The 12,963-nt window shown below is 40.2% G+C and overlaps 1 protein-coding gene across 1 annotated transcript in view; it reads left to right on the top strand.

Moving 5' to 3' along the window:
• dock2 (dedicator of cytokinesis 2) overlaps window positions 1-12,963 on the top strand; it is a 93,231-nt gene that overhangs the window by 11,351 nt on the left and 68,917 nt on the right. The window contains exons 15-23 of the mRNA XM_035910894.2: window positions 136-208; window positions 515-618; window positions 1,700-1,901; window positions 3,360-3,457; window positions 3,560-3,649; window positions 3,886-3,986; window positions 5,915-6,049; window positions 11,968-12,076; window positions 12,510-12,580. Coding sequence (XP_035766787.2) covers window positions 136-208; window positions 515-618; window positions 1,700-1,901; window positions 3,360-3,457; window positions 3,560-3,649; window positions 3,886-3,986; window positions 5,915-6,049; window positions 11,968-12,076; window positions 12,510-12,580 — 983 coding nt within the window. The remainder of the gene's footprint in view (window positions 1-135; window positions 209-514; window positions 619-1,699; window positions 1,902-3,359; window positions 3,458-3,559; window positions 3,650-3,885; window positions 3,987-5,914; window positions 6,050-11,967; window positions 12,077-12,509; window positions 12,581-12,963) is intronic.

Below are 12,963 nucleotides of genomic sequence, written 5' to 3'. Positions count from 1 at the left end.
CGTTCCGTTGTCTTGATAGAATGCATTTGCATTCGTGATTTCTAATGTTCAAGGCAAGAAATCACATCATACTGTCAGTATGTCTTTAGGATATCAGTTTTATTATATTCTACAATAACGTGAGATATCCTCCAGGTGGCAGTCCCCCTGGAAGAAATGCACAGAATTCATTTACGCTTTATGTTCAGACATCGCTCTTCCCAGGAGTGTAAGTATCACCCTCTGTCTCTCTCTACTTGTCTGCATTCTTCATTAGATCATCACTCTTAACTCCTCCTCTCTGATCCCCTGAGTATAATGTGACACTGAAAGGACAGAATGAGTCTAACCTATTTGGAAAATGAGCCAAGGCATCATTACACATACTTGATTAAACAAATGAGCACTTTTTCTTTCTTCTGCGTGTGCATTTGTGTGGCGTGTGAACTCCTTCCGCCCCTTCTCTATTTCCCTGATGTGTTTTTCCCCTGGCCATTTCTAGTTTTGTTTACTTATCGTTCTCCTTCATTTGCAGCCAAGGATAAGAGTGAGAAGAACTTCGCTATGGCTTTTGTGCGTCTAATGAAGGATGATGGGACTGTTCTGCAGGATGGACTGCATGAACTTGTGGTCTTCAAGGTCAGAACCAGCGGCAGAACTTTTGGATAAAGAAAGACGAACTAATAAATGGACTCAGTATCCTCTCAAAAGGAAATACCATCATCCTCGTTTTCCAGTTTAGAGAATAGCGCATATAGACCTACGAACACATAATAACAAACAAAGAATGATCTTTTCATGATTAATTTATGCTTACAATATGAAGGTCAAACGAAAGTGGTGAAAATGTGCACAGCTACTTGTCGAAAATACTGTATGGTAGATAATCTACAAATAAGTTTGAAAGATGATTGCACCGGGGAAAACGTCTAACAATGTATGTTTAAATGCAACAATCATCAAAACTGACCTAAACATGTAGCGAGTATAGATAAGAGGTTATGGCCACCCAGACAGGTTGAGTGAAGCCAAATAGATTTCCTGCCAAATGAGCCCAAGCTAAGATTGAATCCCCATATTGATTAAATGCCAAACCCAATGAAGATTAATTACTCGTGATTCACTCAAAGGCCAAATGGATGGTCCCTCTGTGCCCTCTTTCTCGATTATCTCTCGTTATCCCTGCATTCCTCTCGATCTCTGCGCCGCTCATGGCTTCACTCTCTTACTTTCCAATTTTTCCAGCCACTCACTCATTATTTACTGATGTGGCATTAATGAGGACAGAGTTGAGGGTGCTGAGTTGAAAATATGACATTCACTGATGCCCTCACTTCTGCCGTGCCAGAGCTGTCCCACTGCTACCACTACCTACTACCTGCCACCCTGAAGCAATCAACCTAGAAGAACCGTTGATGTTGATGTGACAAATTAACGGTGTTTCTGTTTTTGTCAAAGCTTCTATCTTTCTAACTTGTCTGACACAGCTGTATCCAAAACTATGAGTTCACAAAAATTAAGGCAGAAGTAAATAAGGCTTAGGCATAACATAGGATTACTCTTTACAAATCTTACAAATGTATCAAATCGATCAGTTGTTCATTTACATCACGACGTCTTGTAAGCTGAGACAATTTCTATACATCTATGCCATCTTTAACAATTTTGTCGCACTAATGGTATCCACAGCATTTTGTTAAAAATGACTTTGTGCTTTTAGGGTGACAGCAAGCGCATGGAAGACGTGAACTCCTACTTGCCTTTGCCCTCAACCCGCAACCATCACAGTGACCCCCACAAGATGTCCACACTGAGCCGCAGCTCAAGCAGCGTGTCTGGGGGAGGAGGAGGCCTGTCTGTGAGCTCTAGAGACAGCTTCACCATCTCCACCCTGGTCTGCTCCACTAAACTCACCCAAAACGGTACGTGCAAGCCTGATATTGTGGCGACGTTAGCACGCTAGAGGCTTGGCAGGGCAAACGATTTTTACACAGAAACGGTCATGAAACACAATAGATGACAAAAGGTCAAAAGCAGACCTTTATGTGGAGGAGGGTGCTTGAAATCAAGCCTGACACATCCCCCGAAAAAACTCCATTAATTAACAACTTCTTTCAACAGATTAATAAGGCCAGGCAAAGACAATGAATCATCGGTTGGCTGTGAAATTAGTAGAGGACAAATCCACTCCTTACAAGTCTGTAGGAAATACTGGTCGGATGTGGCCTCATGTATTGAGCTGGATTCAAATGTTTCCCTAGAAAACAACAAACTTGTGGTGAAATGCAATCAACATTTTACTAACGTGCTAAGACTGTGTTATTTTTAGGTTTAGGGTTAAAAGTTGAGGTGAGGTCAAATTAGAGGAAAGACAACCTCTAACCAATTAATGGTGAGTCAACAGAATCTTAATTAGACTATATGTTTTGTGGTCATGGAATAATAAGCAAGGGATGGAGGGCAGGCTGTGTATATACATGGATTTTATTAGCAGGGAATGTCATCATTTTGTCCTACACACTCAGGCAGCCCCACAGGCCAGACACACACACACACACACACACACACACACAGTGAAATGCACATCTACATCTAATGCAAAAAGCACGTACACCCCAGACAGTAAGGTGCATCAGAGACAGGTGGAGTTCAACAGCTGTTACTGAGGAAGCCAGTCCATCACTATAATGAACATTATCCTGCTGTATTAATCACCTGTACCACGTGCACACAGACACACACATGCACACACTTACACACACAAAGGCTTTTAAGCTTGCATGCACACAATGTTGTTCAGGGCCACCCACCAGATGTGCGGCTTGGCCCGGTGAGTCAGAAATTACCGGACAGGGAAAGCAGTGAGCCTTACGTGGGCAGCACTACAGAGACATGGAAATCTGCCCCGTTTCAAACTGAAGCAGAATTAATGACACAGACTGTGGATTTGAAAGTCCCAGAGGGGTGGACACTGTCCATATAACAATCATTACTTGACAAATCTCCACTTTATTGGCAGATGGAGATGAACTTGAGACTCTAGAATTAAATGTATATTGCCCAGGAAGCATAAACTTTATATTTATTAATGTATATTTAAAACCCAGTTGATTTACATTTACAGTGGTTTAAAACAGGGAAAACAGCAAATTGCTGAACTTCAATGCTGTCAGTTAATTAGTGTAACTAATTAAATCACAGTGCAGAAAAAATCAGCTTACTATATTTCACATGAAATTAAAACTGAATTCTGCGCAATACCAAGGAGAATCTCTCTCCTTTTTAATTATGCTGTTCATTGAGATGGCATTTACATTATAGTTGAGTAACCTCAACTTGCACCTGAACATCAAAAATCCTTTGTTTTCTCGTCTGTGTAGTGGGGCTTTTGGGTCTGCTCAAGTGGAGGACTCGACCTGAGCTCCTCAAAGAAAACTTGGAGAAGCTAAAAATCATTGATGGAGAGGAGGTGGTCAAGGTCAGTGGTGTGAATACAAGTGTCCCATTTAATAAGTGTGTAGACTAGCGTGTGTGTACTTTAACTGCTTCTCTCTTTTTTTTCCTGTACATGCGTATGTAGTTTCTGCAGGACACTCTGGATGCCTTGTTCAACATTATGATGGAACACTCTCAGACTGATGACTATGACATTCTTGTGTTTGATGCCTTGGTGAGTGTGTGGTTTTTGCATGCTTGCGTTGTCAACACATGTAGCAGATATCTTGACAGGCTATCTCTGCGTTCAACGGGTCTTGACATCTTTGTATCTACCCGTTCATCTTTTCCCCAATAAACACGACTGTCAGATGATCATACAAAAATTCTCATCTGCCTTTTAAATGTTTTACTGCTATGTAAGCGTTTAACAAACTCTCATAGTCTCTCTTCTCTTACCATGTCTGGCAGATACACATCATCGGGCTCATCGCTGACAGAAAATTCCAGCACTTCAACACAGTGCTGGAGGCCTATATCAAGCAACATTTCAGTGCTACGCTGGCTTACAAGTAGGTTATTTCCATTATCTTTCCATTATTTCCTCTTACTGTCATGTCACACCAGAAAGAGTAAGATACACCTTTTAACAGCACATCCCATTTACTGGAGCAGCAAAGGAAGTTGCTGAATGATTCGGTGAATTGATTCTAAACCGCATGGTGCAGTGATTAATAACTTCACTCTTGGTTAGTCAGATCCCTGGTCTCAACAGCTCACAGTGACACATGACAACAAGAGCTCAGTAAATAGAGACGGGCTTCTCCAGGAAATGTGAGCTTTTGTCTGAACGGTGCTGAGTGACAGGATGCAGCCAGAGGCCGATGGTGTGGGTTTTTGTTTACTTGTATAATGACAATAGAAATAAATGTGGTGATGAAAACCCCTTATGTAATCACATTAATCTGAGGTAAATGAGTTTATATTTCACATAATCACTGTAAAATGTCACGCATTTAAGAATAAAATAGGAAATGCCACTCTTATTGAAAAGATGCTGTAAATGAGGCAGCGACATGTAGGACTGATGAGAATATCACATTGCAGCATGTCCCGCATGGCCGGCAAAATATCACGTTATAATGAAGTGGTCTTATACATGGTGTATTCATTGAGTTTATTTTGCAGTACACAAACACAAAAACTGTACACTCATAATAGATGAAAATAGACTAATTATCAGCATTATCAGCAGACAAAGAAAACGTCCTTAGTGTTTCTGGGCAGAGGCCCTGGCAATCCCTCTGATCGTCCAATCCCTGCTTGACAAATCTGGCTATAGGGTCATGGAACATCACCTGTATGGAGGGGAAGGAGCCCATATTAGTCTGTGAGGTCGAGAAACAGGGTCCCCTAGCTGAGGCTCTGAAATCAGTTTCCCCTTGATAAGGGATGGAAGACTGATTTCCACTCTGGATTTCTGAGGCAGTAGACAGGGATGCTATACTTGTATTTCCCTGGTGCCTGTACACTGGGTTCACCTTGGTGGACAAGATGGTTATTTCCCTCACCTCTAATTTCATCGTTTCATATGTGCTCTATCATAACTCCATCCCTCTCCCGTTAGTATGTTGGTATTCACCCTCTAAGAGGGTCACTGCAGCTTATTGCCTGTCAGCCCAGAGGCTATTATGTAAAACTGTCTAACTTGCTCTCACCATATTTTAAACTGCTCTCAGATGGAATAAATCCTCCTGTACTTGCCTTTAAGCTACTGTACCAAAACAAAACTAGGGATCACTGACTAGTAATTACATTGGAAATATTTTCAAGTCCACTCTAATGGCAGTGAGGCCAGATTGGAGTCAAGTTTTAAAAGGACTTTTATTGTTTAAGAGGATTGTGTAGTTTTAAAGTGATCGTTCTTAGCGAGCGATCCCCTGTTGCTACTTCATGGAAATTGAGCTATCACAAAACCAAAAGGCTATATAGCTACTGTACAAATCTTCTAGTGTTGTATAATATTGCGACACAGGAAGGTTAAAGAGGAAGATTCTGGTAGGTTGTAAACTTAGACTGAACTTTGTGCTACCCAAACCTCTCTCCAACTGCGTTGGCACAGCAGAATATTTATGTGTGTGTCTAAAGACGCCTGCAGGGTGTGCATGTGTTGGAGAAGGATTTCTTCACCATGCATCTGAGGGCAAATAAAAATGTCTGTGAGCTGTGTGAAAGGTACATCTGTTCAGGTGTGAAATACTATTTTGCTATTTTTCCACAGCCACCTCTCTGACAGTTTTTCTCTCTGGTTCTTTTGCTCTCACTCTATTGCACTCTGTCTTTCTGCTCTATGGAAGTGAAAAATGGAGTTGGTGATTAACTTTCCAACCTGTGCAACATCAGAAAGGGAATGACAATTTTGTCTGAATGATTTTGATTGTCTCCTTTCTCCCCATCCTGCACCTCCTTCCTGATTCCTCCCCGTATCTTTCTTCCCCAGAAAGCTGATGTCGGTGTTGAAGAGGTATCTAGATGTGTCCAGTCGAGGAGAACAGTGTGAGCCCATACTCCGAACCCTCAAAGCCCTCGAGTATATCTTCAAGTTTATTGTTCGTTCACGCATGCTCTACTCGCAGTGAGTACTTTTTTTTCTGTTTTGTTTTTGGATCCTCGACAATGCAAATAGAGATTCTTGAACACACACAGAACCCAGTGACTCTGCATTGCCAAAGTAATTGTTTTTGACAGCTCTGTGAGAAACGCCTGCTGATTACAGCACTAAAGGTGCTAATAAGCATTGATGATGAAGTGCAGCAACCAAATGATCTAGCTAATGTCAGGGCAGGACTGCTGAATGGGCAGCCAACATGGCCAGAAAAGTTCCAGCAAGAGAGACACCCACTGTGCTGAGCCCAGGGCTGCACCATATGACGAGTGTAAACACCATTTATAACTAGTGAAAAAGTTGTTGCTGAGAGATCAGACAGATGATCCAGAAACATGATGTTCCCTGCCTGTGGGTGACTTGAATGACTGTTGATGTGTTGATGCCATTAGATGTAGGTACATAGGACACAACCCTGTAGAATTCTGTATGAATGTTTATAGAAATTAGTTTTGAGGGGATGTGTGGTGTGTGTGTGTGCGCGCGTGTGCCACCTGGTCAGTGACAGTCTGTCTTTTTAATCTTCTAAAGGGCATCAGGGGCTTTTGATTGTTATTTGATGAGAAACTGGAAATGGGAAGAGATATATAAATTTGGGTAATAAATTGATTATACTGAGTTTACTCTGCCAGTTGGGGACAAGGGCAACTCCATCAAACTTTTAAGGTCAGATTTTGTTTGTTCCAGCATTCTCATGAAATTATATTGGTATTATTGGTATACCCTGCCCATTCTGATCTGGATGCCCATGTTTTTAGAAGATGGAAATCTAAGTTTGTGAATGTGAGAGCTTGAGAATGAGGCAACAATGAGACCTTAAAATGAAGTGGAACTAGTAAATCTTGGATAAGTTTGAATCTTAGTAACCACAACTTTAAGGTCAGAGGTCACTGAGAGTCACAACAATGTCACAACAATGACATTGACCTCAAAGTCAAGGTCAGAGGTCAGGTTTTCTGAAAATCTTGTGAACGTGATAACTTGAAAACGAGGCGACATAGGATTTTGGATACCATTGGTGTGTGTACTAGGAAGCTGACGGTCAGCACTGGCGGTCACGAGTATTTTTAGAACCTGAAACTATGCCCATTTTAATATACAGTCTACAAATAAAAATGGAGATACATATGCCTATTTAGCAAGGTGTTACAAAATGCTATTATAACAAATGGCACGATCCACTGTCTCAGAATGATAGAATTAGAAAATGGCAGGTTTCTCTGTCAGTGAGTTCAGATTTTTCTGCAGGTTTGTCTTTTTGTGCTTTTCTTTGTGTTTATGTATGTGCATGTGTGTTCACACAGACATTTTAAGCAGACATTTAAGCATTCTTCTAAGTAGATGCTTTTGTGTGTGCATGACATTATCTCATCACTGGTCCTAGACTGACTGAGCTTCAGTCACCAGCATCCCCTGGGTGTTTCTAAAGCGATAAGTCTCACTCTTCTTCTCGGCTTCTCTTTCTCCTTTTTTGTCTCTTTGTCTCCCAACTACCTGCTGCTGACAGTTTCAGCTTCCTCTGCATCTAAAGTTTTCACATCAGATTTCTCCTCTACTCTAAGGCCTTGTCACGCAGAGAGAAAATCACATATTCAGGGGAGCCACTGTGCTGTAGATGCATCTGTAGGGCTTCATCACCGTCACCATGAAGACTAGCAGTCATTAATAGTTAAATAGGTGGCATTGAAGATTTATTAGATTGTCAAACCAGCTTCGTGTTCAAAATCTATTATGAATGTGTAATGTGTACTTCAGAAATATGTAAGGCAAGCAATTCTAAATTTTGCTTCTTTTTGTCCTTCAAGCTTCAAGCTTTTAATTTCTCTGGTGTCTAGTTAATCGCGCTCACAGTCCTCTTTAATATGTTCACCTCAAGTACACTGCATGTAATTATATCACATGAAAAATGTTTTCTAATATGAAGACTTATTCTTATTAATGTGATAAAAAAAATTATTAGATAATCATTTTATTATGAGCTCAGTGTTTTCTAGTTATGACAATAGATTTGTTTCACAGCAGCCATTTTTATATTACAAAGAAGGTAAACACAGGTGTTACTAATCACATTAATCCTCTGCATCCAAATTAAATAGAACTTTAATGTCATTAGTAACACCTGTGTTTACTTAGCAGTTCACCTGAAAATGGATGCTGTGAAACAAGTCTGTGTCTGAGCTTTTGAATTTTGTTATCTTATTGTTAACACATCTTATTATTTAATATAAAAGCAGACGAAAAGGGATAGTACTTTGACAGTAAAAGACTAATTACAGAAAAAATAGTTCCCAACTAAAATTCAGGGTCACATTGATGCGTACCTTGGGACCTTGTTTCATCGATCAGAATTTCAAGCGTTACAGACCAAACAATAATCCGAGGATTTTTCACAGTTACGCTCACTGATGATGCATCTTAGAGGTTTTGGTTATTCTCATTTCAGTCAAAATATTGCAGCATTGAGCACTTCGACTCCAGGGAAGCCGATTAAAATTATGAATCAGAACAGGGAGATATTTATGACTACAAATTCATATGTCATGTTTACTGGTGCCTTGAAGACATTATTTTTACAACTACAGTATCTGCAGCTGAGTTGCTCTTCAGCCCCTCTTTTAATCAGACTTTAATCTCTGCCGCTCACTCCTTTTTTAAGTTTACATAATTTTGTGTTAGTGTACGCTTCGTGAGCAAATAAAATTTAGGTTAAGAGTAAAGTGATCATCTATTGTGTAAAATGCAGGAGAAGTGCATATTTGTGGTATGAGTGCACAATCCAGTCTTGGCATAGCAGCACTAATACATCAACTGTAGATAACACCCACGCAGGTGTGCACAGACACACACAGAAACACTCACGCACAGACAGGGCTGGTGGATTAGCAGGACAATGCGTGTGTAATCATAACTGTACTCTGCAAAGAGCCCAGTGATAATACCTCTGTGTGTTACTGCCTAATCCATCCCTCCACATGCTAAATTTGCTGTGTGCCACATGCTAATCCTTCCCCCCAGCGCTCATAACTTCCATTGTAATTAAAAACTGCACAGTGCAATTGAATCGCTCAAACACAGTGAGGAGAAGGAGGAAGGAAATGGGTGGAGAGATGGATGGCAATAAAGTTTGCTAATGCGCAAGGCTGTAGACCTGAGGGGATGTTAGAAGCAACACAGTCAGCCAGCCTTTTCTTGTGACAGGATGCTGTAGTTACAACAGTCAGTGCTTATCAGTGTTCAGTTGCAAAAACTGGCTTCATTTTGTTAGTGTAATGCTGCATTGTTTTTTCTCCATTGCTATAATTGAATATAGGACATTAAATCAAAGATATTGCTTTGCTGTGTAATTACCTAGGCAGTTTTCCGTGGGTTTTACAGCTTCGTATGCTAAAGAAAACATTGACTTAGGGTTTAAAGTGCACTCCTGTTACAGAAAGAAGATACGAGGAACTGTAGCCAGTTTAGTTGATACCCCATTTCTGGAAAATCACAAAAATTCAGATGCAGTGTCACTCTGTGCTAAGTGACTTTGATTTCATATAAAGAATGGCAGCACGGAAAAGATGAAGATAACTTAACAAACATTTCATTACAAGCCTGGAATCAGTTTAAACTGTGAAGAGAAACACTGGTTGTTTTTAGGAAAGCCAGTAAAACTTATCAGCGGTATAAAATTGGCTACTTAAGGACTAAGGTTGTTGTGGAGCTGCAATAACAGTAGATTTAGGATTTGAGGAGATGTGGACTTTTTTAACCCACTTAATTAATTTGGGCTGATTTTTTAGTTTGGCTTTGGCTCAGGAGGTAAAGCGGGTTGTCTACTGTTTAGAAGGTTGAAGGTCTGATTCCCAGTTCTTCCATTTTGCTTCTGGCCATCATACTGACCCCTGACTTTCCCTTATGCATTTACTGAAGAGTGTGTGTGAAGAGTGTGTGTGAATGTTGGATAAGGGGATTAGGTTTAGATAGTGTATGTGTGTGTGACTGGGTGAACAGGGCTCGCAAAATCGCTAGCCCGACGTCCCGGGGCTAGCGATTTTTCCAGTCGGGCTACCAAAATCTAACTCAGCCCTGCCCGTCGGGCTATCATATGAAGGAAAATATATGTCTATGCTTTTGCATTCTTTCGCCAATGTAGCTGAGTAATTATGTCATTGGCATCGGTGAGCCACTGTCAATATGTGACATATTGAAATCGCGTTTGAATTTGCGCTTGCTTTTTGCTTTCACTTTCATTTTGCGATCGCGCGAACGGTGTGTAGAGAGCAGCAGCACTGTGACATCGTCTTATCATTCATTAGCTTACTATTCAAACGCGACAAGTGAAATCTCTCGCAGCAAGCTTAAACATGTGAGAGGTTGAGTGCGCAAAGAATCGCTGACCGTTATGTAAGTACGTGTGTAAAAGCAGCAGGATTTACGCAGGTATTTTAGTTCTGCTCAGCCAAATAAGACAGGTCAGGGTGAAGAAGGGGCAGCCAAAGAAAAGCTTACCACAAAACGGAAAAGTTATGACAAATCAGGCTATGAGGCAAAAAGAAAGTGCAGCTTTATGGTTTCATGGACAAAATAATTTCTGTGGCTGGAATACGACGAGCTATATAACATGATGTTCTGCCAGGTGTGTTGTGAGTTTCATTTGATTTCTGAGTTGACAAGCGCCTTTGTTACTGGGACCAGTCATTTTAAGAAAGGCCCCCATTAGAACCCATGAGAAATGCAAGAAATGCATTATTGCCCAGTCTGCAGTATCTTTCCCAGAACAAACAGCAATTGCAAAAAACATACTAAAAATAAACCAAGCACAACAAGAACTCCTGAAAAAGCTGTTTAGAACAGCATGCTATAAGAGTGAACTATATTGGCAAAATTTAGCAGTCTTTGCAAACTTCAAAAAGCAAATGGCCTAGATCTTGGTTCCACTTACTTCTTACCCGTGACTTCAGTGGAAATTTCAGATTCAGGATCTGACACAGACTGATTCATGTCCTACACAGTTCTTACAAGTTCATAGAAATTTCTGTTCAATTTGAACCAAGTATTTGAGTTGATGTTTGTAATTTTTATACAGTTGCTGTGATTTGTATTTTAACAAATTTTTTTGATTAATTTTGGAGGTGAGAGATTAATTTTGTTTCTCTTGTAACAATATTTCGTCACAATATTATACTTTAATGTATAATATTGCAACGGAAACAAAACATAAAAAAAATGCTTTATTTTTTATTCGGGCTACTTAAATTTATTTTGGGCTACCAAAAATGGAAGAATGCCTGCCCGAAGGGCTACCAGAGATTTTAAAATTTTGCGAGCCCTGGTGAATGAGGCTTTGAGTGCTCATTCAGAGTAGAAAAGTACTCCAGTCCATTTACAGAAAAATCATTCAAGTACAGCAGGCATTATTTAGTAGAGGACAACATTCCTCTTTGAAGTGTCTGACTATGGCACGCATCCTTATGAATGACCTATGAATGAGCTACACATGACCTGACCTCTTGTGATCATATTACTTCTAGAAGTGCGTGTCTCAGCTGCTTATGCAAGGGGATCTATTGGTTTGCAAAGAGAAAGAAAATAGAATAACATAAAATATTGTGAATAAAACCTTGAAATAATTATCCATCAGTCTCTGTTTGTCGAATTAATCATTTATAGTACAAACTGATATATATGTATCAGTATTCATATGTATCAATTATAGATGAGACTCATTGCGTCTTTTTTTGCCCTTTTTGCCCTTTCTCACTCTCATTGATTACTTACTACACTTGTTTATTTTCTGCTGTTTTAATCCATATTGTTTCTTTTATAGCCTGTTCACTATTAATATTCCTCTGTAATTACTGACACTGTCTCCCGTCTTCTCTTTTCACATTTTTCTGCGCTTCTAGGCTGTACGAGGGGAAGGAGCAGGAAGAGTTCGAGGAGTCACTGAGGAGGCTTTTTGAGTCAATCAACAATCTGATGAGAACAGACTACACCACCACACTGTTGCTCAGGGTAATCACATACACTCACCCTGCAGCCACGCTTCACAACCTAGTGCACCTCATTACATTGTTTTTATATACTTTTCATCTTTACCCGAACCCTTTTTCCGCTTCTTCTGTTTTGCTAGATGTCCTGTCTCACTATGTCTCACCTTCGCCTCATGCTCCCACTTCTCAAAGTCTGTTTTTGACTGCATCAGTATTCTGCTGCTTAGTGTTTTCCTCTTATTCTCTGTGCCTACACGTACACAGACATACAAACAGAAAACATCAGTAAAAGTTAGATAGAAAGACAAGAGCCCAGTGAAAAATGAAACACCCCCTTTAAATACATGTGGAGAATGCCTGTTTGATGGCAAAGTCACCTTGCACAGGGTTTCAAGACAGTAATTTAACACTATTTACTTGTTGCGTGTTGTGTGTGTGTATGTGTGTGTTGTTAGGTTGCTGCTCTGAAGTACCTGCCAACAGTCCTGCAAGATGTGGAGAAAGTATTTGATGCCAAGCTTCTCAGGTAAGCTTATCCTTAAACTCACAAACAGAGAGACATGCACACACTAGCACTTTATCTTTGGTCTTATTCGTTCACACCTACAGAGAGAATATATGAGCGTTTTCACCTCAAGTTTTCCACTTGGCTTTATTCAGTGACCCTTATTCTTCTATTTCCTCCCATATTCCATCGTGGTTAAACCTTACCTCCTTTATCAGGTGATAAAAATCCCATCAAACTGACGTGGACACAAGGACAAACACTCCAACACACTCTGCTTCTCCTCTATGTGCCCCTGTGTGAAATGACAATTTTACCAGAACCATCAAACAAAAGCCATTTGAACCCCTTCTCTTTTATTCTCAGAGTCCTGAAGAACAAAATGACTTAGAAAGACTGGCATA

The sequence above is a fragment of the Neolamprologus brichardi genome, chromosome 2, assembly GCF_056152115.1.
Source record: "Neolamprologus brichardi isolate AB-2024 chromosome 2, ASM5615211v1, whole genome shotgun sequence".
Lineage (NCBI taxonomy): Eukaryota > Metazoa > Chordata > Actinopteri > Cichliformes > Cichlidae > Neolamprologus > Neolamprologus brichardi.
The sequence above is the reverse complement of the archived record's forward strand: the minus strand, read 5'-3'. Positions and strand labels throughout refer to the sequence as shown.